Source organism: Electrophorus electricus, chromosome 9, assembly GCF_013358815.1.
Source record: "Electrophorus electricus isolate fEleEle1 chromosome 9, fEleEle1.pri, whole genome shotgun sequence".
Taxonomy (NCBI): Eukaryota; Metazoa; Chordata; class Actinopteri; order Gymnotiformes; family Gymnotidae; genus Electrophorus; species Electrophorus electricus.
This window is the reverse complement of record NC_049543.1, coordinates 10311971-10339941: the sequence shown is the minus strand read 5'-3', so window position 1 is coordinate 10339941 and position 27971 is coordinate 10311971. Positions and strand designations below refer to the sequence as shown.

The 27971-nt window shown below is 41.3% G+C and overlaps 1 protein-coding gene across 2 annotated transcripts; it reads left to right on the top strand.

The window, feature by feature from the left end:
* Window positions 1-314: 314 nt before the first annotated feature.
* On the top strand, window positions 315-27072 carry epg5 (ectopic P-granules autophagy protein 5 homolog (C. elegans)). Of its 2 annotated transcripts, none has more exons than XM_027028773.2 (45): window positions 315-369; window positions 944-1044; window positions 1196-2089; window positions 2536-2779; window positions 3219-3349; window positions 5592-5699; window positions 6453-6526; window positions 6779-6890; window positions 7833-7947; window positions 8094-8244; window positions 8415-8576; window positions 8875-9032; window positions 9735-9889; window positions 10320-10460; window positions 10980-11141; window positions 11360-11482; window positions 11818-12083; window positions 12238-12378; window positions 12944-13088; window positions 13226-13423; window positions 13510-13620; window positions 13885-14007; window positions 14270-14436; window positions 14889-15122; window positions 15362-15485; window positions 15799-15946; window positions 16395-16566; window positions 16828-16990; window positions 17219-17361; window positions 17592-17748; window positions 18137-18331; window positions 18880-19093; window positions 19693-19823; window positions 20002-20209; window positions 20706-20781; window positions 20872-20975; window positions 21157-21332; window positions 21451-21636; window positions 22510-22719; window positions 22819-22963; window positions 23290-23532; window positions 23755-23974; window positions 24464-24679; window positions 24787-24901; window positions 25385-27072. In XM_027028773.2, the coding sequence occupies exons 2-45, from the start codon at window positions 988-990 to the stop codon at window positions 25565-25567; spliced, it is 7701 nt and encodes a 2566-aa protein (XP_026884574.2). In that variant the 5' UTR covers window positions 315-369; window positions 944-987; the 3' UTR covers window positions 25568-27072. The 2 variants fall into 2 exon arrangements, with proteins under 2 accessions (XP_026884574.2, XP_026884565.2); XM_027028764.2 differs by having other exon boundaries at window positions 363-433.
* The last annotated feature ends 899 nt before the right edge of the window (window positions 27073-27971 follow it).

Sequence of the window (27971 nt, the reverse complement as noted above, 5' to 3'; positions counted from 1 at the left end):
AGCTATGGTGAGCAGAGCAAAGGTCATGACCTTTCAGCAAATTGAAGCTACTTCTCACCCGTGACTCTGCACATTAACATTGACGAGAAAATGTAGTTGTTACTGTCTAGCAACATGTAATCCCGGCTACCGGGACTTTATTGAAAAGAGATTCCAGTCACAAGGGAGTCATGCTGTCTTTTATTAAGATAATCGCTTTCAGTATATTTGCTTATTCAGAAAGTCGGTTGAGTTTTTCCACTTCCTTCCTGCATGCGTTTCTCAGTTGTCCACTCTCGTTCGCCGTCGGAAGGTGGAGAATCATGTGACACGGATTGCGCTAGAATTCCCGGAACCAAACAAAACAAACATTTGGGTACGACGTGACGGGTAGGTCCTACGTATCTGATAGTACTTGATCATTGTTTGGTGTGGCTGTGTTGATACACTTGAGGTAATGTGATTGCTGTCATTTGATGATATTTGAATTGGCTAACGATAGCTGTTTTGTTTTTGGGAACGCAGAGGCAGCTGTTTTTCTCTGTAATCGCTAGCTAATCTTTGACAGGCAAGCTAGGGGACCAAGTTTCTTGCTACTTGCATTTTGTTGTAGTTGGTTACTATAAAAATATATAAACTTCTTTTAGTGTTTAGGTAGCTTATACAACGCATTAAAGATCAGTATAAGTTTACCTAAGATACAGCTGTAGCAAGTCAGCAAATGACTTGCCATCTTGTAGTTAGCTGAGCTAACCTAAGTGATATCTGATTTGTCAGTTATATAGCTAACGGAACTGCCGTTTTCTGCACTACCATGATTTTCATTGCGGTTTCTAGTTATCTAGCTAACGTGTATGTATTTATAGGTTAATTCTTATAAGTGTAAGAATAACTCGTATAAATGTAAAGGCTACGGTTCGAGCTACTCATGCTCTTGCTTTAAAAGTGCCTCGTTATGTTACAGGGGTCTGTGTAGATGAAAACTGAAATGAAGAGATCTACATAAAGATGGCTGAAGCGGTGAGACCAAAGAAATCAAAAGTTAGATCCTCTGGAAAGTCGCAGGTAGACATCGCTACAGAAATGTCAGTTATTTATGTTGTATTGACACCAAAGAGACACAGCTGAATTTTAGTTAGGTATTATAACTACCTTCACAGAAATGGCAGACTCCTTTGGAGTTTGACTTGAGTTTATTTATTGTTTTGCTCCCCAGAACAAAAAGCAGCAGCAGTTTGACAGTTTGAGGAAAGCAGCTGAGCCTGCAGTACTGTGTGCTCCTGGCCAAGAGCTTGCTGCTGAGTTCACAGATGTTCTACTCAGCCTTCCCACTGAGCTGCCCGCACAGGAGCCTCTTAGCAACCAGACATCAGCAGACCAAACTGAAAAAGCAGAGAAGGACCAAAACAAGCATCAGCTGTGTGAGGAGGCAGAGACCGCAAAGATGGCCTTTAGCGCTGGAGAGACAGAGCATAAACTGTTATTACAAGATGGTGGAGTCAAAGAGGACCAATCTCCTCCTGCCTTGCTGCTGAACCAGTGTGATCTGAAAACTCTCTGTAATAAAGTTGAACATATTAGTGTCTCTTCCTTATTCCCTTCCCTTCCCTCTCCATCTGTGCAAAGCCAACTCTTGGTCAACCCATCTATGGTCAGCTCTGGACTAGCTGAGACATCTCTTATGCCATTAGTGGTTGGCACAGGCAGTGCGTTTGAGCAAACACCTCCCATGCCAGCTGTTCTTCCTCTAGCCGACCAGGAGTCCTCTCCCCCTAGCCTCGTCCCAGTGGAGCTTACAGAGTCAGAGAGGCCCCACGAGAGACTATACCCGGAGTTGCCCTGGTCATGCCTGACAGCACAGCCCTTCACCAGTGAGCAGCTGCGTGTGTGGGAGCCGGGCTCCTGGCTCGAGAGCATAGAGCTCCATGCCTCAGAGTTCCAGGTGCTGGCCCACCAGGAGGGCCATGAGCTGCACGAGCTGCTGCTCAGCTACTGGAGGTGCCGCAAGCAGCTGACCCAGGCGCAGGCTGAACTGCAGGCAGCCAACTGCGACTGCAAGAGTGCACAGAACCGCCTGTGGAGCTTCAAGGATGAGCAGCTCACACTGCAGGTTAATAATTGAGAGAGTTCGGGATACGGGACGTAAGAGCCTATCAAGTCCTGATAGGCAAATCCAGTGCTGCTTTATTGTTTGAGTCAACAATAAATCTCTTATAGTTTTTGGAATGCTTTCACTTTGCATATTCATGAAATGCATATATTCTTGAAAAGGTTTAAAGGCATGCTTCTGTGCTTCTTTCTGACTTGTAATTATTTAAAAAAAAAAAATTAACAGCCCTTATTGTGCAATATAAAAAAAAAAATTTAAAGCAAAAATGAATTTTAAGGGCATTGCAAAATATCACACAATGTTTGTATTTAAAACATGAATTGTGTTTTGGGTTTTTTTGGGTTTTTTTTTTTCTCACATTCTGTTCACCAAAGCTAGAATGCTAATCTTTTTATGAGCCATCTTTTCACACTTCCTGCAATTAATGTGGGCTTGTTGTCTCCCAGGGTGTGTGCGCAGACCAGACCAAGGTGTGTGGCTACCACCGCTTCCAGCAGGTGGCTTTGAACGAGGGGGCAATGGCTGAGTTGAGGCGCCTGTTTGAGGCCAAGGCTGATCTGCTCCACCAGACTGTCGCCCTGCACTCCTACACATCCGTCCTCTCTCGTCTGCAGGTGGAGTCGTATCTCTACCACCTGCTTAATACAAACCCCTTCACCAGAAGTGTGGCTGTGCATGAGGCGAGCCCAGGCAAGTCAATATATACAGACAGGCTCTGTACATAAGGAAGGAAAGTCAATATATACAGATATGCTCTGTACATAAAGTAGGCGAGTCAATATATGCAGAGAAGCGCTGTACATTAGGCAGGCCAAGGCAAGTAAATGTACAGCTAGGCTACATATGTAAGGCAGACCTAAGCAAGATGGTGCTTCTTTCAAGGGACAGGCCTTGCCAGTGATGGTGATAAGGGAAATGCATGTTGAGATTGACCAAAAAATAAAGCCTCTTCTGATTGCAGGTTTTGGCCAAGTTATCTTTGATGTATGATATTGAGGGTTTTAGAATTTGAGGGTTTTAGAATTCACACTGACTTACTTGGGTAATATTATATTACCTATATATATAATTCATACAATTAAGAAACTGTATTTTGTATTGTTTTGTCTGGTTTGCTTGCGGTTTCCAGGTGGTAGCAAGTCCCAACCCTCTTCCCTGCAGCCACTGAAGGAGAGTATTGGTGTGCTGTTCAGCTTCACCCGCCGGGTGCTGGACGATTCTCAGTTCCAGAACGACATTCATCTGTGGCTGCAGAAACTGGTAAACAACTTACTTTTACTGAGAAACATCTACTCATACTTTACTTGTCTTTACATGACTACAGCGCTGTTCTTCCCCAGCAAAGTATGATGAAATGCCATTGCATTGATTTATTTTATTCCCCCCCCCCCACCTTGCCTGGTGGCAAGCGGGCACCTCTCTGGGGAGAGTGATGGTGTTGGCATTTTAGCCTGATATGTGCTTTTGCCCACTACAAAATCTAGCTGCTTTTATAGTGAAATTATTAATCTATAAACTCTTAGACATTAGCTCATTCATAATGATTTACTGCTGAAGCGCGTTTTTCACTGCCCAATGTTTCTTTGTAATGAGTACCCATGAGTTTATCACTACCTTTGTTAGATAACTAGTTAGTTTTGTAGCTGTAAGATGCAGTTGACAAGTGTTACTTATCTATATTTTTCTGAAGGTGGTTCACCCAAAGCATTACTTTACTTAGCTCTCTGAGTGATAACATTATAATTCGTTAGGGTTAGGAAAAGTGCAGGGCTGGGAAAGTAATTAGTGCATCTTTGACAGCTTTGAATTCATTGCAAACTGAAGATTCCATTGGTTGTCTGGCAGTGTCAGAGTTCACCTCCAAAAGCGAAGGACTTTGAACATGAACTTGCTTAGTCATTCCAGATATCACGCCAACTCAGTCTTTGAGCACACCCCTCCTGAAAATTTTAGGCTGAGTCATTGCTGAAATGGAGAACAGATGCTGTAAAAGAAATCTGGATCTGAGGCCCGCTGTACTGCTGTCCTTCCCCAATCCAGCCCATTTTTTGCCAGTTATTACACCCCCTGATTTCAAGTATTGACACAACAATCCCAGGAAATTAAATGAATGTGGCAAGGCCTGTGTTGCTGCAGAGTTTCTTGACGTAATCATTATACCTCTCCACAATGTGTAACCACCCACAAGTGCTACAAAGAAGTGTTCCCTGTACTAACTTCTGTTTACGTGCCTACACTGGTGACAGGAGGCTGCTGAGCGTCATGTGAAATCTGTTCTCTTTACACTACCACAAGTTCTTACTTCGTTTCATCGCAAAATACTTGCTTGAAAAAGAGAACATTTTGCCCCATTAGAAGTCAATAACCAATAGCCTTGATAGGGAGCAGTTTGTCAGGGCTTTTGCCAAAAGAAACAGAATACTGATTCTGTATTTTATTTTGTTCTAAAATGTTATACATGCTGTTGGCCAGCAGAAAATGTTTGGGTTTTGGATACACACTTTACATATTGATTTAATTTGTGTATAGATGATGTGTATATGTAGTAGCTGAGTTAATTGGAAATGGTTTTACTGTTGTTGAATAATTGCACTTTATAAAACTTCTGTCTCAGGTTCAATGTTAAATACCATTTAACGTGTTTAAAGCAGTATGACGTTTATGCTTTATTAAGTTGTTTTAAAATAATCAACTGATTTCAAATTCTTGTTAATTTAGTTAATGCAGTTGTTCTACTGAATATAGTCAGAATTGAATTAAGGGGGACTTTTATTTATTTCTTTATATACAAAAAAAAGCCAAGCCAAGGAATCAAATAATTTACTTCATTTCTAGGCTTAGGGTTTGGCTTAGAATTACTCCTGAACCAAACTTTTTTGTCATTTTGTCGCATACCCAGAACCATTTTAAATACTTGCCTTTAATTAAATATTTGGGCTCATCTGTATGTCCAGCAGCCATACTAAAAAGATCTACTTGCTTGTCTATTGTGCTGCTTTAGAGACTATAGCCTTAAAGATTGCAGAAATAATGTTAACGAGTTGTAATATTGTTGACGACCTGAGTTTGATTTGATTCTCATTATTTGTCTTTGCAATATATTTAGTATTTTTATGATTATCACTTTGTGTTATTTTTTCAAATGTTATGTATCATTTAGCACAAAATGAACTTTAAAGCTCATCAGCCAGCCATCTCCACTGGTCTGTGTATTCATATCTACATGTCACAAAATTTAGCACATAATAATTTTGTTACAAAATGTTAGCATTTGTTGATATTCCAAACAATTTTTTGTCAAGTGTTTATCATATGTAATTTGTAGCCATGTGCAATGGGCAACACTGAGACTATTAATAAGTGTTAATTATTTTGTATTATTACTTATGGTTTCAGCAGATATGCTGAAGTTCATGGCTTGTTAAGTTCATATTAACTCTAGTTATAAGTAATGTTCTTTAAGGCAACTTTAATGTTTCCTGTTTTTGGGCTTTCTGTGTAGGTGTCTGTATTGCATCACGTAGGCTCAGCAGGTGGCCATCTGTATACCCTCAACCATCTACTTTGCTGTCCTGCAGGTGTTGGGAAATGGGCTGGCCCCTTCCTACAGGTAAACCATTAGGGAGTATGTTTGGTTGTTTGTCTGTTTGGGATGTTTGTCAGTGGATGGGTTTTTAATAAACAGCAATTCAAAACAATTTTTAGGTTTTTATAGGTATGTAATATTCTATTCAAGATCACATTTGGCAAGACCAATCCAAGACCGTGTCCTTAACTTAACAAGTCTGAGTCAAGACCAAAATCAACAGGAGGACAAGACCCAGATGAAACCATAACAGAGGCTAATTGGCTGAGTCCAAGTCCAGACCAAGACAAGAAAAAATGGGAGTTCAGTTGAAAACCATTTTCAAACTATAAATAAATCATAGTTTACAATACAAAGACATTATCATTTATCATTTTTTATTGGTAAGAAACAAATAATGTATCAAATAGAGAAGCATTAACAAAGACCTTCATTACAGTCCCGAAACAACTCTGGTCCCGGTAGAGAGCCTGCTTTCAAAGCCTTCCAAGCTTTAAATCATAATAAATAGTTTGCGATCAAATGACAGTGACTGACTCACTATTGCCTTTGTTGTAGCCTCGCTTCAACTCCAGTGTTTTCAAATTCATTAAAGAGGTGATTTTTTTTTTTTTTTTTTTTAATGAGTATTGTCCAAGTATGCTGCTTCTAGGAAAGCAGGCCCTGATCTTGATTGAACCATGATCTCTACATTAATCTAAACAATTTATCTGGATTTAAAGACAACATTCAAAAACGACTTCTCTGGTCATTTTTCCCATCTATTTCTGTTGTCAGATCAAAGTGCTGGACAATCCATCTGGAGTTTATCACTTTATGCAGGCCTTGGCAATTCTCATGTCTCCAGTGAGGTGAGGATCATGAAAGGACAGACATTTGCTCTTTCACTAATAGTTTAGTAAACATTTAATCCACACTCTATCTTAATTGTTTAACTATTTGTTTCTAAATTATTTTGTACAATGTCTGCTGATACATTACAGTTGTTAAATATGTATTATTTAAATTATATGTGTGATTCCAGTGTTTATCCAAATCCTAGACTTATTATTTAGAAAAACAGCAGCTATGCATTTCAGCACCGGTATTTTTGTGATCTCCAGGGACCGTGCAGACTTTCTGTGCCATATGAGGCCCAGCAATGTGAAAAATAATAACAGCTACTCAGGGCATGCATCTGCCAACTGGACTCTGGTGGATGAGGGCGGAGAAGAGGTCAGTAGCTACAATGGACTAATGTCTTTGATGATGTCTGTTACTTCGTGTTAAAACTTGCACCTTTTTTTAATAAAAGTAATTTTTTTATAAACGTTATTGAGGCTTGGGTAAAGAACGCTACTATACTTTTTGTCCCGTAACAATTTTCATTAAGACACTCGTTAGCAGTTTACCAGCTTGAGTAACTGAAAAACTGAATTTGTTACTTTAAACCCACCTTAGGGTCAGACATGTAGTGTTAGCATGAAAAGATAATCACAAGTAATCTGCATTGATGCCACACTTGCAGCAAAGCAAAGATAAAACGCTTGAACTGAAATTTCCAATGCTCAGTACTACTTTTCTGAACTTCTAGGTTTTTCCAAAAATACTGTTTAATAAAAAACTATTTAATAAAAATAGTGTGTCAAATCTGGCATCACACTATTTTGGACCTCACTGGGTTTTGTGGATTCCTAGCATTTAGATCTGCAAACCATTAAGCTTCACATAGTATATCTTTAAAAATGTACTAATTTTGGGACCTGTAAAGATGAAAATTTGTTTATCATTTGTGTTTATTAACATTATTGTAAATTATACAAGTTCTGTTGGATAAGAAGTACAAGTATCTTTTATGACCCTTTTAATGTTTAGGGGTCTTGATAAGTATTACATTTTGTAATGTGGTATCCTTCATATATTATACTATGGGTCATACTGAGTATGCCTAACAAATGTAGTTCATTCAGAATGTAAGCATTTTGCTATGGCTATTATAGTTCTCTGTGATTGCATAACAGAGCTTATGTATACTGTAGTGGAATAATGACCAAAAACATATAAACATTGATTATAAAACACTAATGCACTGTAGGGAAATTATTTCTATGGATTTATGTAGCAGATTATTGTTTTTCAGTACAATATGTCATCATTGTTTTCCCCCACATCTGTCAGGACGAAGATCCAGAGACGAGCTGGCTGCTGCTCTCAGAGGATGACCTCATCACTCTGCTTTCACAGTTTCCTTTTGATGAGCTCTTCAAACACTTACTGGGGATGTCCTCAGCAGGTCAGGCAGTAACACCGGACCGTAGCTGTGCAGTGCAGACTTTCAGCATCTTAAATTTCTTCATTCATGAAAATTTCATTGACGTGAGCAAAAATAACAAGTGGTGTTGTCAATACTTCATGAGTGCACTGTTATGTTTGGGTCAGGCAACTACCAACCTCAAGCCACCACCAGTCAGAAAATGATGAAGATATTTGCTTTTGCCTCATCGCTGGTTGAGTTGCTAGCTGTTGGCCTGCAGACCTACAACCGCGCACGCTACCGGCAGTTCGTGAAGAGAATTGGCCACATGATTAGGTCAGCTGGCCACCATACGCCCAATAAATCATTTTTCTGTTATGGAACTCCGAGCTTTCAAAACCCCCTGTTAACCAGAAGTCAGTTTAAATCAGCAGGTGAATGGCTCTATGTAGGTGAATTGCCCTCTGACAGACTGACTCATGCATGTTCTCCCTTTAATGGGCCAGGATAACGCTATGCTACGTGAGTGACCACTGGGCCCAGTACATCAGCCTGACTGGGGTGGGCAGGACCACCATGCAGGAGCAGTCCTTCTCCATGGAGAAACTGCAGGTTGAGTTCGACCACCTGTTCCTCCGTGCTGTCTTGCATGTCCTCAAGGCCAAAAGGTGAGCTTGCTTCTGTTAATCACGTGGCATTGATGTTTGAGGTGAGGTGTTTGTGCGTATGTGCACATGGGAGACTTTCTCACTCTATTTCTTGCTTTTAAAGTCAATACTTTTCTGAAAAAAACCAACAGAGCATCAGGAAGTAATGATTCATCCACAGGAACAATGATTCATCCACCCAGATTTAATTCCACGACCTTAATTACTCATCTCTGTTGCTTCTACTGTTCAAATATTAATCAGGCCCCTCTTTGACCCCTTTGAACCCCTCGCCACCCACTCCACCCCTCCCCTCCAGATTGGGCATTTGGCTCTTCATGTCTGAGATGCCTTATGGAACCCTGTCCAGTGTGATGCTCTGGAAGATCTTCTACATCATGCAGTGCGCTGAGACGGACGGTCTGGACAAGTTGAGCTGCAACCTGAGTGTGGAGAACTGCATCCAGGCCCTCCGTGGTGAGAACAGATCCTACTTGCAAACCCATAACTAGCTGAACTCCTACACTCTTACTGCCCAACCCATACACTTTGGTCCTCTGATACAGGTCTCTTTTCCATCCACAAGTTTAGATTGGTCTCTGTAGGAGGCAGATCCTTTAGTGTCAGGGCCCCAAAATTATGGAACACTTTACCTCAATCTCTGTCTCTGCTCTTCATGTTCCTCTTTCAAATCTAATCTTAAAACATACCTCTTTTCTCAACATTTTTCATAACTTCTCTTCCTATTCATATTTGTTAATTGATTTGTTGATTTTGTCAATTATTGTCTCTCTTTTTTTCTGTCCATCTTTCTCATTGTAAAGTGACACTGAGTCTGTGAAAGGTGCTATATAAATTAAAATAATAATTATTATTATTACCAAAGAAACTGGAGCATAAACAGAGTGTAGGATTCTGCACATGTGTAGAGTGAAAATTAAACCATTGTTTTTTGGATACTCCATGACTAATTATAGTAACGTGACTTACGTGATGGTTCTTAGATGGCTTTACATGATAAATGTAAAGTAAAAATCTGCGAAGTCACATGGCATATTCTTTTGCTGTATACTTAATGCAGTAAAGTGGAAGGGAGATTGTTAACTTTTGTGTGCGTGTGTGTGTGTGTGTGTGTGTGTGTGTGTGTGTGTGTGTGCATGCACCTGTTTGTCTGCCTAGAACCAAGTCACCAGGAGAAGTTTGAGGCCTGGCTGGCAGAGATAAACAGCTCCGATGGAATTTGCCTGCTGACCACATTTGCGCACATGGCTCAGCCCAAACGCACTGACGCCGACCCTGAGTTTGTCACAACCATCATTTTGCAGATTTATGAGGTGGTTTGCTGGACATTTTATACCCAAAGCCAGCCAGTACTCTGCATTGGGAAATTTTCATAACATATAAAGAAACTTTTGTGTGCTGAGAAATAATTATTGATATAATAATAAAGTTGCCATAAAGGTTTTCTTCCTTTATCACATTGTGAACCCGGTGGTATAACAGATTTTTAGAAGCCTAGACATAAGTACTGCTTTTTTCCATTGTGCATGAGTTTTTGATCAGAGTTCAGTGCAGTTGGCTGGGCACGGTTAGGTCTTCTACAGTTCAAAAACCTCATTCATTTATCTCATTTTTACTATTACATTCTATACCAGAAAATTGCCATGCTTCATCCCAAGGGCACATCCATCACTAAAAATATAAAGGAAAAAAAGAAGAATCTGGTCTTCCACATCAATTCTAACATTATTCCCCATGTCTCAGGTGTCTTACGTCTGTGTGTCCACACGGGAGATCTTCTCTAAAGTGGGAAGAGAACTGCTGGCTGCCATTGCCTCAGCCCACCCGCTCATCATCTCTGTACTACTAGGGAGACTCAGGGAGACCATGGAGAAGGTTGGCATGGTGGGTCACCTCCAAGAGAGCAGTTGGGAGTGCCTGTCAGTCCACCCTTTGGGGTGCTTGGCACTAGTTTTCAATAAGCGAAGCCCTTAATTAGCTGTCAATTAAACATGTTCATGATGAATGAATGAATAAGTCTCTTAGTGAAATGTCAGATTCCCTGACTTTTCCTGACAAGAAAGTTGAATTTCCGTGACCTACTATGAACGTAAAAACAGGCCGCCTTTGTTAAATGGGTGTGAAAATATCAACTAACCATAACAACCTCTCATATTATATGGAAAATGTGTAATTCTAACATTTTGATAAATCCCAACTAAAATTTAAAGTTGCTACAAACAAGATATTTTGATGTGACCTCACCCAATAAATTATCAAATTCCTTCACTTTCCATGTCTATTGCACTTTTTGAAATTCCATGACGAGTGGGAAGCCTGAAAAATATCGAGTATTAAATATAACCAGTATGGCTTCGGCAGTGTTCATATGATCTCCTTTGTTTTTCCCCTTCTTTCCTCCAGGTGTCCTTGTACCTATTTAAGGAGCTACCCCTGCACTTGTGGACTCCAAGCCCGGCTGAGGTTGCAGTTGTTCGCAGCTGGCTCCTAGATTACAGCTTGTCAGCAGTGGAGAACAAACTGGCCTGCATTATCTTGGAAGGCCTTAACTGGGGATTCCAGACAGTGAGCACAAATTGAAGTTGAAATATACGTGGTGGGGGTGGTAAAAACATGGACTGTGGTGTTTTGTGTTACAAGTATTACCACGCTATACCAAGTGTAGTGAAGGGAAACTACTGCTCACAGCAACAAATATACTCATCACATGACCTAACTGACCATGGGATTTATGTTGTTAACATGACTACGCTTATCATGCTGAATCTTTATTTTGCCTTTAGGATGGCAGCCTTGCCCTGTCTGCTGCATTGCACAATGAGGTGGCGCTGTTGGTGGTGGAGGCCTATCAGAAGTACCTCACAAATAAACCCTATGCTGGTCTCATTTCAGAGGGCATTAAGCAGGTACTGTTGATGGAGTTTTTTCAGAGCTCAGAACTCAAATAAAACAGAAATCTAATAAAGCCAATGGTGCTTATCTAGTGTGCTCACTGGATGGCACTGTGTCTGTGCTCAAGAACTATTCTAACACAATCTTGGCTGATACTGGCCTACTCAGTTGCCTGGCCAAACTTTTATATTCTTTTGTACAACTGCAATCCCATTAAAAAATCTTCTTGCATGTCTTCTCTCTCTCTCACTCTGCCTCTGCTTCTCTCTCTCTCTCTGTCTCTTGCTACTTTCCCTTTCTTCATTTTTGCTCTTACTCTTATACTTCTGCTCTCTTCCCTCCTCTGCAGGTGTCTTACCTAGCCAGCATCATGCGAATGGGCCAGACCCCAGAGACGTCCTTCAACCAGTGGGCGTGGGACCTGGCAATGCGTCTTAAGCTCCACTCCAATGAGAGGGCTCCCCAGGACGCCTGGTGTCCGCTGCCCTCCTCCACTGGGCCCACTGTGCCCGAGATCACAGACTCCCCTACCATGCACCCAGTGCTCAAAGCTGTCAAAGCAGGCATCCCCATTGGCTGTTTTCTGGCACTTGACATGACCAGCATTGGCCACAGGTTAGAAAGTGACATGTTACTCTTATATATTGTTTTAAATTCGATGATATTTTTTGAATGTTTTGTTTGATAACATGATTTCTTTGCTAAAGCCTTGTGCATATTTTGTAACTTCATCTGGCATAATTCTTAACTGTTTTTTTTCTTTCTCTAGTCTGGAGAGGTTCTGCAGTGAAGGCATTCCTCTGCTGAAGATCTTGGTCCAGTCTCACCACCTGAAAGCTGCTATCCATGTGTTGGAAAATGTCCTACCACTGGCTTATCACTGCCACTTCTACCTGCTTAAGAATGAACAGTTAGCAGCCACTTATGTCATCAGAAATATTTCACACTTCTGTTTGTTTTCTTGCCTTTAGTAGTGCTCTTGTGATTGCTGACAGTAAAGTAGTTTGGGTGCCAGATGGTGCGGGTACATTTTCTTACTTCCTGCCATTTTGCCTGTTTGTGACAACATTTCGCCTTTCATTGCATTTTGTAATCTACTTGTTGAGTATTCTGCCAAAAAAGTCTAGTTTATTTAAGGAGCAGACTGTCCAGATGGGATGAAACCAACCTAGTAAGGTGGAGAGCTCGCTGACACAGTGAAGCCCTTAATTCGATGGCAAAATTTTTAACTGTTGGTGTTTTTGGTGCTCGAAATTCTGAAATTTGTGTCCCTATGGACGCTTCAGTAAACACCCCTGTTGTGCATTTTAATGAGGACGTTACTAAGAAAACTTCATTTGGAAAAACTGTAGTCTGATTATGGTCTTAAACAATAATGTCATTATTGTTTAAGACAGTATCTAGTCTGGTAGAATAGGTGTAGTTTATTGTCTGGGTGTTTTTGTTTATTCCTCTTATATTTTGTGTGTCTTCAGGTTTCTAAACTGCATCCAGCTTTTCATACAGCTAGACAGTGGGGCACCACAGGGTGTGACCCAACAGGTCACACACAAAGTGACCCAGCATCTAATAGGCACCTCCAGCTGCGAGAACGTCAAGCTCATCAACAGTATGATCCAGGTATGACTTCGTTGCTGCCAGTTCCTTTTCCTTAATTAGTCCAAAAAGTACCAAACATCTAAACAGTGGAAATACGAGACAGATGAGGGATGGTTAGAAGGTTCTGTGAAAGAATGCTTTCTTCATCGCTGTTCCAGGCCCACATCTTGGAGAGCTCCAGGGTTGGCTGTGTCGGAGCCGTAGCCGTTTTGGAGTTCTGGCTGCAGGTTTTGATAGAGCAGAACCTCTGGCACAGAGACAGAACCATCCTGTACCTTCTGGATCATCTGTGCCATGCTGCCTTTCTCCACCAGCAGGAGGAGTGTCTCCATAAAATCCTCTATCAACAACATAAGGTGCTGCATACTACATCAGAGAAGGAATAACAGTTTGTCAGCGCTATAGTGGAAAACAAATGCAAATATATGTTCTGTCTGTACAGAATGCACTTGGTTACCATGGTGACAAGGGTCTGTTGTCATCTCTGATGGGGTGGATTGTGGCAGGAAACATCACTCCTTCCTTTATTGAGGGCAATGCTTTAACTGGTGAGGTATGAAAGAATGTTTCTGAATTATTTTCTCCCCCTCTTTTTTTCTGTGGCTTTCTTTAATCTTTGAACTGTTGTAGTACTGTCAAGTTGTATTTTTAAGGGGGGGGGGGTGCTCTCAGAAATTAAAAACATTGCCATAACATGATGAGAAAAAAGACTTGTATAACAAAAGAAGTCAATTTAAATGAGGAGTTTCAAAAGCTGTGTACGTGACTTGACCTAAATATTAACCTCTTATTGTCCCACATTTGTGCTTGGTCTTAGGTGTGGTTTGCTTGGTTAATCTTAAACATGGAGTCCATCTTTGAAGAAGACTCTCAGTTGCGGCGCTGTGTGGAGCACGAGCTGCTCTCCAGTCCTGCCCTCACGCCTGACCAGGCTCTCAAGGTGCTGTTGTCACACACACACACACACACACACACACACACACAATATATATATATATATATATATATATATATATATATATATATATATATATATAATGTCACACACACTAATATTTTATATATATATGTGTGTGTGTGTGTGTATGTATGTGTATATATATATATATATATATATATATATAATTTGTGTGTGTGTTTAAATTGTTTGCTACATTTCTTGAGTCCTCAGTCCAATCAAGGTGTGTTCTTCCGCCAATCAGAAGGCTCAGGTGCGGCTGAAGCTTCACGTCGTTCCCTCACTGCAAAGGCTGATGGTCTACCGGTGGGCTCAGCAGGCTCTGATTACGCCAGCAGATCACCCACTCCTGCCTCTCATCTGGCAGAAGTTCCTACAGCTCTACCTCCGCCAACCTGGCCCAGAGTTTGGGTGCGTTCAGCGCTGCTGTTACAGTACACTATTAAAACCAAGCCACAGCACAGATTGGGTTTAAAGTTACTGGTTTTAAATCATTTATGAATGTGGGTTTATAGTCATCTTTTATTTAAATTATCCACTGTTACTCATACTGCATTTTAGATTTAAATATATAGCATTTGTACCTACAGAAGTGCTCTGTTAAAAACATATCCTCATACTAGCATAAATTGGTTAGTGTCAAGAATACTAACATTTCCAGTGTTCAGTAAAATGGTATAAGGGCAAAATGAGAGGGAAATTAAAATTGTGGAATGCATTAAAAAGGAAAATGAAATCGCCTCCAGCCAAACCACAGATGTGTTCCTAAATCGCTTAGCTGTTCCGTAGCTGTCTCTGGTGTCTCTCATGTCCAGTGTCCTTTGCGTGTTCAGTAAAATGTCCCGCATCTCGTGTGCTGTCAGACTGGAAGCTAAAGGCTGCATTGGGAAGCGCTACTTCCACAGTGCTGCCCACATCACCCTGCTGAAGGAGCTCAGGCAGCGGCTGGTGGAGGTGTGTGACTTCCACCACGCGGCCGGGAAGGCCCTGAAGGTGCCCAACCCGTGCAGCGACACTGCCAGCGAAGGAGAGACCCGCCCCTGCACCCCCATCACCCAGTGCATGACGTCTCCCGAGCTCCACATCGAACTGGTTAGGTACGTCTGTGTGATGGTTACAATGCAAAAGAAATCTAACGGGGGGTGGGGGTATACATTTTCCTAATTAAACTTTTGTAAATAAGATTATACAGCCTATTCACAAACATGCAAGTTAGAAGTTCTTACAAGTGGCATTTATTAAGAGTAACATGCGTCAGCCAGTGTTAGACATTGGTTCCAGCTGACTGGTGGGCAGGCTAAGGTACTTTTGTTGTTTTCTTTATCTTGTTTGGCAGACTGTTCAGTGCCTTTGCTGCGTGGATGGATGATGAAAGCCTACAGAAACAGGAGGTGTTCTTGCCCTCTCTACCAAAGCAATACGATGCCCATCGGCTGGCCAAAATTATGCAGGGTCAGCAGGTAAGACCCAGCCAGAACATTGTGATCAGACCTGTTTTTTAAAGAACAGTTCATCCAAAGCACTAATATTGCTAGTGCATGGCCATTTGTATAATGTTAACTGAGATGTTCCACTATTTATTTTTAACAGCATAGAGTTTAGCGTTTTAGTGAAGTTTGTAAAACAATATTAAGAGTATTCATTTGTTAAAGTTACTTTCTAAATCACCAGAGAAGGAGTTATTACCTGACCAGACTACATGTATATATTTTTTTATTATTATTGTTTTAATTCCAGTATTTTACTGAAGCTACTCTTTTGAATATGGCTTAGGAGCTATGGATGGAGTATATGGACATTGAGCGAGTTCAGCATGAACTGAGTGAAGTTCGTGGTTTGTGGGTAAAGGTCAAAAGGGAACCGTCATTCTCCCATGGCAGCAGCAACTCCATCTTTACTGACTTCATCAACCCTCAGGCTGGTTTGTACACCTTTTCTCAGCCCTCTCCCAACTAGGGTTAGTAAAGACTATAACAATTGTTCGAACTGATTTGTGAGAATTCAATCTAATTGAATACATTAAATTATTTTGACATGAGATCGGAAAGTGTCAAATATCTCATAGGTCCTGAACAATATCATAGATCCTGAACAATCCCGCCAGCTATTTTGTGAAATTATGTGGTGGGATTAGTGAGGCTGATCTATGTGCTCTTTGTTCAGTTCTTCCATGGGAGTTCAGCACACTGGAGCCTAGCGAACACACTGCTTTTAACAGTTGCTGTACTTAACAGAAATATGGACTATGTGGAAAGCTTACCAATCTTAACTGAACTCTGTCTCAGTTTATTTACATGACTGGTGGTTGAAATTACTTTAAAGGATGCTGTCCTTTCAGTCAGTATTGAGGCTCTGTTGCTTCCTTCCAGCAAGAGAACGCATCCTCACCAACCTGAAGAAACATGATGCCCCTCAGGCAGCGTTGCCCCTGGTTCCTATGAAAGCCCCGGTCCCTGATATTCCCACCGGGAGCCTGTCCGATGAGGGGGCATCCTCTGTTCTCATCCAGCATGACCTCACTAACCTCCAGCACCAAGCCAAGTGAGATATGCATTATACTCTCAGGGCAGATAGTTGGTAACAAAGGAACATCTCTATTATTGTGACTGCTAAGTAACCATGAACTTTAATTGATTATTATCGGTTTCCGCTTTTTTCAGCACATTAGTTGTTATATATTCTCAGTTGCATTTGCCTCTTTATCCAAGTGAATCATTATGGGCCCCAAAGTAGAGGTTTTGGTCATGGTATTTTGAGCCAGTGGGCGTGAACTACCTTGCTGAAATTTGAACTGCGTGCCAGGCTGGCAGCGGTGCGAGAGACGCAGCAGGTGGCTCTGGACAATGAACTACTGGAGCTTCTGCCTCAGCTCTACACCAACCGTGAGGAGCAGCTCTCCATGCAGCTTGAGTGCAGGGGCAAAGGGGGCCAGCCCTGCCAGGGCCCCGCCCACATCACAGTGAAGGTGCCTAGACATACTACGCGCATACACACACATACACACACACGCACAGACAAAATAGATTTCCTCCCTCATCAGTGCATGTTGCATATGTATTATATATGTGTAATAAAAAATGTCTAGGCCTCAGCCTAAACATAACAATAATCTTTACGTCAGTATCCAAAAAGATGCACGTTTTTGTGTACTATTTACCTCACATAATCTACACTCTTCCGCGATGTATTATAGTATGCAGGCATGCACAAACTTGAGCCAGTCCAGAACCAGATCCAATCCCTGAAGACTGACATCAAGCAACTCCAGACAGATGCAGTTAACCCCCTTCCTCAGAGCCTAGCCGAGGCCGCTGTGCACACCGAGAACTTTATCACGTCAGTACATTTCTCATTCTCGGAAGGCTTTTTCTGGCCTGTTTCAGGCCACCTGGGATGCATGCAGTGTTCTGAAATTAATTGAACGTAATTTATAGTGCTTCCGGAATGTTCATTTGTGGTGTAATCATGTAGTATTCATGTTCTTTCATGTCACTGGTGTACCTTCATGTTATTCGTGCACCTTCATGTCACTGGTATACCTTCTCATCCTCTTTTTCTACATTTAGGACCCTGGTTAATGCCTACAAGTTGCACCCTTCGCCAGCCTTCCAAAAAGTGGGCATTGCTGCCTTCTATCAAATTGTTTCTTTCGTTTGTGAGGACACCCAAAGACATCCACCTACTCGTCAATTTTTTACATCCTGTGTGGAGATTCTGGGACAGGTATGGCTTTGGAAACTTCAGTTTTGCAAATCTATTCAATCATTAGGCATTAAGCTTTCAGGGAGGGGTTTGTAAGCTCTCTGTATACTGTCCCCCCTTTTGAGTCTTGGTTCCTCTCAAGGTTCGTTCCTCATGCTCTAGGGAGTTTTTCTTGCCACTGCCACCCTTGGCTTGCTCACTGGGGGCTTGGACTTGGACATTTGTAAAGCTGCTTTGTGACATCTGTTGTGAGGGCAGTGGTAGTTCAGTATAACAATACATATTTTCCTTTTCAAGAATTGCTGTTTTTGTTGTGTATAATTTTTATGAAGTATGTGTAACAGTAAAATACATGAGTCCAGTGTTACTCGGGTTGTGCTATAGGCTGCCTGTATTTCCCCACGCCCAGGTCTTTATCCGGGACATTCAGACAGAGTGCCGGCGCGTGCTGAAGACCATCCTTCAAAACAGGCGGCTGTGTAACCTGCTCTCCCCCTACTTCACCCCCAATGCATCGCCATCCGAACTGGTGGCTTTGTATGAGGAGGTGGTGCTGGCACTCCACGCCGACAGTGGAGACGTCATCTTCATGCTCCTTACAAAAGTAGGTCTCGGTCTCCTGCGCTCAGTTTTGTTAACCAATGCTTATGGTGCTTGCTTAGTTTTAATGTCTTTGACCAGGAGTGTGAATTTTTTAGGGCAAAATATGACAGAACAAAACAGCGCTGAACCTTTGTGATTTGGGAATTGGGGAAAGGGGTGCGTTTGACTTGCTACTATTTTTGTGTGAAGTTCAGGGAATTAAAGAGAATCTGTTGTGTGAAATTGAAATGAAATGTTGGCTTTTAAAGGTGTAGTAGAGGTTAACCTTTAATTATCACATGACCCTTCCTTCTTATATTGGAGTCCTAATTAGTTTATTCCCTTGATGAGATAGTGGAGGTTTGCCATTCTGTAAGATATCACCACAACTTGGTCTTTTCCTTACCAGCTTTCCATTTAAAAACATTTCTACTTGTTTCTGTTATCTTTTCACTCAACTTTCCACTCTACACTTTACATTTCGGTACACATTCGCACCATTAGTAGAAGTTAGAATAATTCGTTACAAGTGAGTACTTACTATTAGACTCCCTCTCCTTTCTCCTCTAGTTTGACCTGACACAATGGCTGTCTGCCACTCTGCCTCCATTCCATAAGCGGAGCCGTCTGATGGAGCTCATCCATGTGGCCCTCACGGCCTGTGGCTTGGAGCCTGAGCCCGAGGTCCTCATGCCTTTTAACCTCTTCTGCAAGCACTGGACCGAGCTGCTGCTCTACCAGTTTCCAGACCATTACAGCGATGTCCTCAGGCTCCTCACACATAGTGAGTCATGTGTACTGGCAGTGAAACTTGCATATGGGGGCTCCACCAGCTCACGTAGTAGGGCGAGTAGGGTATGGTGCTAGTGACACCAAGGTTATTTGTTCGATTCCCAGGAGGATTCACATACTGTCATACCGATAAATAGTATGAAAAGAGTATCTGCCAAAAGCTGTAAATGACAGTAAAAAGCATTGGTAAAAGTGTCGGTGCAGTTCGCCCATATAAATTATGTTTGGGAAGTATACATCCATATAAGGAAATCTAGTCTAATTCTGTTGTACCATAAACTTCGGACAATTGTTGCAGACAACACAGTTACACCCAGATTTCTTTTCCAGTTCTGTTTCATTATGCAAACTCCTTGATGTGCCCACAGTATAAGTTTTATTTTTACATTTGACAACATTTAGCTGACTGTCTTATCCAAAGCCATATGTAAAGCACGTGACGGCACCATTTTCTCCTTCCTCTATCATACTTGTTTCAGCTGTTTAGATGATTACCAAGCTCTTCATAAGATGAATGAAGGGCTGTTTTTGGCAGATGGCTGGGCCTGTAAAATAACTTGGAATCTGACCATAGATATTTCTGCCTGATAGGCTCTTCACAGCAGCTCCTCAGTGCCGATTGCTGGAGGTCTTCACTGCGAGCGCTTGGCTGTTCCGCTTATTCGAAGAAGAAAGCATCCAAATCCTCCTCCACACACTCTGTCCTTCTCTCTCCTCAACAGGTATTGCATTCACATTTATTAAAGCGAATGCTACTTTTATTTTGACAAGAGATGTGCCTTGTATACACTGAGGCCTTGTTATCAAAAATAAAACTACTACATTAAGGACTGAATAATAGTAGAATATTCTTGACTTTATTTCTCTTATTTTGTCTCAACACTGCACTTTTCCCACCAGGTTGATGAAACGATAGAGTGGCTCTCAAACTACTTTCTCAAACTCCGTCTGTCTAAAGGAGACTTCCGCAGTTTTGGCCTCCTTTCCAAATGGAGGCCATACATAGAGGAAGTCAAGGGGTTCTGGGAGTATCTCATTAATTACCTCATTGATCTGGAGCTGAACAGTTGTAGCAAAGAGCCACTGGGCAGTGCGAGATTGGTCAAAGGTACAAAAATGACATGTGACTTAAAATCAGTGGATAAATTTAACCCAGCAGGGGTGTTATAACACAATCATATCAATATATTCGACATGTTAGACACAAGGTTAAAATAATTACTTTCAGGTACTGTGACTGTTAAGGGATGTTATGATTTCAGTATCCCTCATAAATCATATCAACAGTAATGAAGTATAAGTATATGAATACATACTTATCCAGTAAGTATTCAAAACCAAAAGAATGGTTTCAAGTAAAAGTCTAACAAATCGTTTCCAGTTGTGTACCAGTGTAAGCTGTACTGCATGGTTAGCTATGTGCATAGTAAAGCTATTCTATTTTACTCCTCTTTTTTTATTTTGTCCAGAAGAATTGCCTTTTCTCTTGTTGCCATACCATTGTTCTGCTAATATGTTGATATTGTTTCCATTCTGTGATTGTAAGCACTGACATTTAGTGTTATTGTTTTTAATCTATGCCTGAACATCATTTTAAAATGTAGCTCTTTGGGACCTTCACTCAAAGATGACTAAACTCTTCAGGCCCTGGATTCTAGTACTTGATACGGATGATGTGAGGTACGGTTCACTTTGCTTACTCATTTAGTGACATAAAATTGAGTTATGACTATTATAATGATTTCCATGTGTTTGTTGTTTAAACCACAGCAATTCTCGCTGTTCTCCCTGGCTTGAATCTGATACCACAGTAGCAATCAGCCTGGTCAGCCTCTATACACAGTTGGCTGAGACCTTGCATGACAAATTCAAAGGTATGGGTAGAGGATTTACCTTGAGGCTTTAGTCAGATTATCATCTAAACACATCACTCAGTCATGTAATCCTTTTTCAGTTAACACTGGAATGTTAAGTAAATATATAAAATAACTTTCTGACATGTTTGTGTAATACAACCACTTAACTGGTTCCCAACATTCTTTTTTATTGGAACAGACCGCCTGTTACCAGGGCAACGAGGAGCCCTGTGGCTCCACCTCATGCAGTACTGTGAGAGCTGTACCTCCCCTAAGATGCCTGAATACCTTCTGTACACCTATCACACAGAGTATAGCCATCTGCCGTGGAGGGACCTTCATCCAGACCAGGTCATCATGAACCAGTTCTTCAGTGTGAGTGTACCACTATGCACTTTAAATATCCTGTCGTACCCTGACAGTAAAATATTTTAAGCAAGACCACACTCTTGTGTACCTAAACATCTGAGTACATAAAGTCTGTGTACTCCAGGTTGAAAGAGGAAGTCCAAAGACCTGTTTCCTGTTCCTGGGTGAAGTCCTGTGTGAAGTCAACTGGGTCAGTGTGTTAAGTGATGCCATGGGCCCAGAGCCCTCTGCCAGTGCCCAAACGATGGTCGTCTACCTCATATACCTGATGGTCTTCCTGGCTAAAGAGGACCACCTTCTTAACAAGCCTGTGAGTGGCCACAGTACATGGGTTCAGACTGTTTTTATGGTTCCTTTTTAATTACTCAACAGTTTTAATAATCACTGAAAGCCTCTTTGCTCAGGTCAGAAAAATGTTTGCTTTTAGGAGGCAGATTTGGTGGAGTAGCATCTAGAAATTTTAAGCTTTCACACAGTCTTTTTATTCTTACACCAACTGATCTTTTGCTGTCGAGTGCAGTGCAAGTTAAGACAAGTTGACACATGTAACACCAATTAATGCCACTGAAATCAATAACTGATCTCCTGAAGGTAACTTTTTACCTTCAAACGTCTTCTTTAAAAGTCCTGTCAGAGACTTTGATGTAGCCCCAGTAGAGCCCCAAAGCATCAGAGCATTGAAAATGTAATGTGTGTGAACTATTTATGCTGGTGACACATGCACCCTGCGCTTCAACCATGCACATAGGAAATATTTGTCACTGCAACCTTATTTAATCCAATTGGGATATTACTACTACAAAAGCTAAGGTTTCACCTTTTGGCTAAAATCAGCATCTGAAGGCATGGAGAACATAATTAACCAACTGTGGTTCAACTCTGACTAAGTTTTGCAGCTGATTAATGAAGAATCAGCTGAGCCTACTGTCTCCTCACTCTCAGACAATGCACCAAAGAAGACAGTCACACACATGCATCACACCTCCTGACGCATGGACATTCCCCTTTACCAAGACATCACTGATACAATACAGAACTGGCCAATGCTTTTTTATTTTCCTCTCAGAAATTGACATTTTTGATAGATGTGTATATAAACATTTTTTGTATGCTAGTCCAAAGGGTTGTGGGTTTTTTTTTTGGTTTTTTTTGTATTTTATTTCTTTCTCTCTCACTTCCACAGGAATCTCCCCTTTTAAATCTGCTTAGCCAGTCAGCATCGCTGCCCTGGCATCTAGTAGACGTCTCCTCCTACCAGAATGTCACAGGCTATGTGAACACACATTATCCAGCCTCTCTCGTTCTCAGCCGAGACACGTCTTCACAGCTAGTTATCAAACTTCTCAAAATTGCTGCTGGCTTTGGATCGTCCTTTGAAGGCCTACATCACAAGGTTTTCATAATTCACCCCTAATTATATTTACCATTTCCCTATTTTCAAGATGGCCATTTTTTTTTTAATCTGGCTGTGCTGTTTATCCTCTCCTACTAGGACATGACTTTAAAGTGCCAGTCATTTCTCCATCTGATGGTGCAGTTTCTGACATCTCTGGATCAAAATGGTAACATCAGTCTGGCCTCATTAGAGACTGAGATGGAGAAGCTTTTGGAGTACATTGTCATTTTTAACCCCCCTGGTAAGAGAATACAACTTCCTCCATTTGCTTCCTCCACAATTATGAGCTGTCAGCTCATAACCAAAAACTTGTTCAGGCAGTTCACCAAGACAGCATTTTCATTGCTGCTTCATTTATTAAGTGTAATAGTTCAGGATTTCATGACATTTACTTGTAAGGTTTTTCCCATACGTTTGGGTGGGGGGCATGGATAAATAATTGAATTATGAGATAAAAAGTGTACTAAACATTAACTCATGTGGAACACCTTATTTATCAGTTTCATTACTTCAGTATAATTAGTCATTTAAGAGAAATACACAATCCTTGCCTTTTTTCTTTATCAGAAACAGACCTCCAGCGAAGACACATGGCCACTTGCAGTCTGTTTGCTGAGATGCTGACCCTGTTGAATGGAGCAAGTGTGTCCACGGCAGAAGGGCTTAGTTCTAAGCTTCACTCTTGGGTGGAGAAGAGGGCCCGGGGCCCACTGGTCTTGCCTCTTCTCACAGCTGCCTGCAGATGCCTGGCCTCCGTGCGTCATATGACACTCACCACCGAAGCTTGCATAATGACCTACTTCAGTGATGGTAATAGTTTCTCAGCATGGAGATATTGGTTGGTTTTTATCCTCAAGTTGTTTAGATTTTGAGTCTACATTCCTTTTTGTTTTAGTTGTAAAATGTTTATAGAAGGTAAATCTGTTGACACCAGAGCATCCTTCTGTGTAGGTTTGAACATTTACTCTTTCGATGCTGGTTAGTCGTGATAGATAACCCTATTCTGTTCCTGTGAATGTCCCTCTGTCTCAGCCGGCTGTGTGGATCAGTACTCTGGCTGGGGGCCGATACTGGTCTCCCTCCAGGTTCCTGAGCTGACAGCTGAGGACTTTGTTCAGGAGAGTCTGGCTCTGGGCAGTTACCTCACCCTCTATGTCTACATACTCCAGAAGCTCAACATGGAGCAAACCCTGCTCAGTGAAAAGAGGACTCTGGTGTTGCTCAACTCCTGGATCAACCAAGTCTTTCCTAGGTACCCTTAAACACCATCAGGCTCAATGTAGACCAGTGGAGATGTTTTGTTTGTTTATAGAAATAAAACAGTGTAATTATGCACCGCTGATTTTGAAGAAATGTGTCTTTAATGCACTCTGCCAAGTGCTCTGCATAATTGATTTAATGTACTAGTTTAATCAGAGGAGGGACAGTTAATAGTTGTTCAGACTACTGCTACTTAGTCTAAATACCATTTAGATTTATGTTCATTGGGCCATGTGACCTTAGTATTAATAAGATAATGAGTAGATAAAGAGCAAGTCTAAACCCAAGATTAAGCATGAAAAGGTTCACAAAATATTATGGAAAGAGATCTGTCTCTCCCCCATAGAGCATGACAGATTGAAATGTTAGCTAAAATAAAGTGCTAAAATGATAGCTAAAATCAAAAACTATATGTAATTCATATAGTGCACAGTACCTAAATATATATGATATGGTTCTGGCTTTCTGAATATTACTGCAGTGGTCCATCCGACGAGGCCAAGCTATTCCTGTGGTGGCACAAGGCCTTACACCTGCTGTGGGTTCAAGTGGATCAGGGCGACCCATGCGGGCTGGACACTCTGGTCCTGTCCTTGATGGCCTTCCAGAACCGGCTAGCCCAGCTGGCAGAAGAACGGCTCAATTCGGGCATCCTGGGAGTCATTGGCCTGGGAAGGAAATCCCCGCTCTCCAACAAGTGAGGGAGTGTGGTCATTAAAATGCTTTGGATAAAGGTTTGATGGTACATATGTAACATTCCAGTTCTTGTGGAGCTTGGGATAATTTGATGTACATCCATTACAGATTTCGGGTTGTTGCTCGTAGCATGTCCGTCTTCCTCCTGGTGCAAGTACCATCGGAGAGCCAGTTACGCCTTCAGCCGGGAACAGAGCTGCAGCTATCCCCTAAAGCCCAACAGGTAAGAGCCCACATTTAGTATCACGTCTAAAGGCTGTAAAAAGGCAGAAGTACAAAGAGTACTTTTAATGCAGTGCTGTTTATAAGTGGCTATTTAGACATGTAATGTAGCTTTTTAGACATCAGACATGGGCTTTCAGTCGTCCTTTTTTGACAACATTAACGCCATGATATTTAGAGAAGTCATCATAAACATACTCTGGAAGAAAACTCCTTTTGCTTTCTGTGATGAGTGGAGTTTGTATGAGAACATGGGGGATTCTTAGTGATTTTTATTCATATAATATTATACCAATGAGAACTGAACAGTAATGAAAATGTATTGGATTAGGTTTCCATTAACACAAATGCAGATTTTGAAGTGCATTTATAAAGTTGAGTTAACATTTAAATAATAGTAAATGCAGAGGATTACATTTTCAAGATATTAAACAGCCTTTGTATACCTTCTATGAGGTAAATGGCATGTTCCTTGTCTTCTCAGGGTTTGGCTGTTCTGGAGGCCATGCTGGCTAATAAACAATATTCAGAGCTGCAGTCATCTCTGAGCCAAGCCTGTCAGTTTATAAAGTACCCGGGCCACTGCCTACATGATGGCAACCGTCTTTTAGCCCTGCTCATCAACTCACTCTACACAGATCTCCACTACCTGGATATCATTCGCTAACAAGGTCATAGACTTGCCTCTAAAGTGCGACGGCCAAGGCTAGCGCCCAAGCTAGCACTAATGAACTCGTGGGGGACATTGGGAAGATCTCTACATAACCAGCATGCATTGAGTGCTCTCTCACTCCATCACTTTCTCTCATTCGCTCTGTGACTCACTCTCTCTTTGTCTCCTTTTTTGTAACTTTTGTACCCTTTTTCTCCTTCTTTCATTCTTCCTTCCTTCCTCCCTTCATGTCTCTACATTTCACTTTAGCTCAAAATTAAGGTTGGATTTCTCTTTATTTTTTAAATGCTTCTTTTGCACTATACTGTCAGTGAGCCAAACATGACTGGTGCCGCCCCAGCCTTTCTCCTATTGACCTTCCTCATTTAAATCAACCCATTTTAAAGCTGCTTTTGGTGGTAGAGCTAGGCCCTCTGTGTGCTCTGGTTCATCTCTTTTGCTCCTAATGTGGAAATGTGATTGCTTAGTACCAGAAAGGAGTATATCAGTTATCAAACTCTTCTACAAATTCAACACAGAGTTTGTTAAATATTACATGCAGTTTATAACAGTGTAGACGTTTAAAGGTTTGTGGGCTCTGTTTTAAGAGACATTTGGTGATATTTGTGAGGGACTGACACAGAGACAGGTCTTACAATCTATAGTGCTTTCTCAAGTAAAGTGACCTCAGATAGTGTGATTGTAGTCCAACCAAAATGTGGGGGGGGGGGGTTTGTTTTGTTTTGTGTTTTTTTTTTTGTGTGTGGTTTTTTTTTTTATTATTGTTTTTTTGGAAGCTGATGCGGGTACCATGTGAGAAGCCCTATAACAATATAAAATCTTGCCCTTCCTCCAAGATGCTTATTTTACTTGATTTCCACCCATCTTTTAGGCATGCACTTTCAAGGATGTTTGCTTGAGGTCAGAAGTTCAGTAGATCTTATGAGTGAATGCTTTTAGTATATTAAGTGGTATGCTATTCTTTTCTTTTTTGTCCATATTTTCACAAACTATTTAAAACGTGCTTTATTGCTGGCACAATGGAACACGATGGGTTATATATAGGCATATGGAACACAATGGGTTATATATAGGCATATTTACACGGATGCATCTCTGTTATATTGTAATTATATTTGATTTTAAAATATCCTTTTTAGAAACCACCAGAAGAGAATGCAGTTCATGTATGTTGGGACTGAACATAATGCTGAAGCAATATCAAACCTCAACTAGTGAAGATGGTCCCTCTAAAGCACAAAGCACACCAGTTTTTCTTGTCTCACAAAACCCAGGACTGAAAAATTTCTTTGCAAATGTAAACAAATGTGATATGAAATTGTGTAGTATCCTTCTTGCCTTCAAATGTCCTTACAGTATGTGGCTTTTTTGTATCGTGCCATGACTCTTCTGCAATCCTTACACTAACATAATGTCATATCAGTGATTTGTATACTGCTACTGTGAATGAGAATAGCCCTAGAACATGTCTACCAATGTCTATAATACAAGAATGAAGAAGGAAAAAGTGGTCCTGTTCTTCTTTCATGAACAGAACATTTGGGCAAATTGAATGGGCAAATATAACAAAAATCAATGTGTTACACCATTGCCATAAAGATCTACAAAGTGCAGGGTATCGGGGCCCCTGTCCTGTTCCGTCCCCCCAGCCCTCCTCCATGATTCCAAATGTAGATGTTTTGAATGGGGCTGCCTTCCTTTAGACGCTGTGTTTTTAGTTCGGAGCTTAAAAGAATATCCACATTCATTAACTGCTGAGAAGCCCAGCAGGAGTCCAGCCTTGCTCTCCCAGAATGTCTCACTTACATTCTCTTCTGTCAATATTCGACAGAATATTAGTCTTTCACTCAGGACGGCAAGTGATCGACACAGACTGCACCCTCACCCTTCCTGCTCCATTTTTGGCTGTTGCTATGGTTATCTCTTGTTTGATAGCTAGTGCCAAGCATAAGTAGACAGCAAATCGGAATGTATGATCCATTTACTTATGATTAGAAGCTCAAAACTGTCCATTTAGCTGTTTATACCCCAGTAAATTCCACCTCACCTCACTTGTGACTCAGATCCACAGTACACGTATGTGTGAAGTGGACATATCCTTGAGGCAGTCTGGCAACCTGCAATGCGCAAGACACAAACATTCAAGCACATTACGCTCATCAGATGCTGAATAAAGGAGCCTGGTATTAGTCTGTACATTTTGTACTCCTGGTGAAACTTGGCCCTGGCATGTGAGTTTCTGGGAACATCCATGTGATGGCAGCAGTGTGAGCCAAACATATGTTAATATCCAAATGACACAGCTCTGCCTAATATATAAGCAAGCATGAGACACACACTAACAGTTGATGAAGTCAGAGGCTGTTTTTACCTCACTGCTGTATTGAAATGCTGCTAC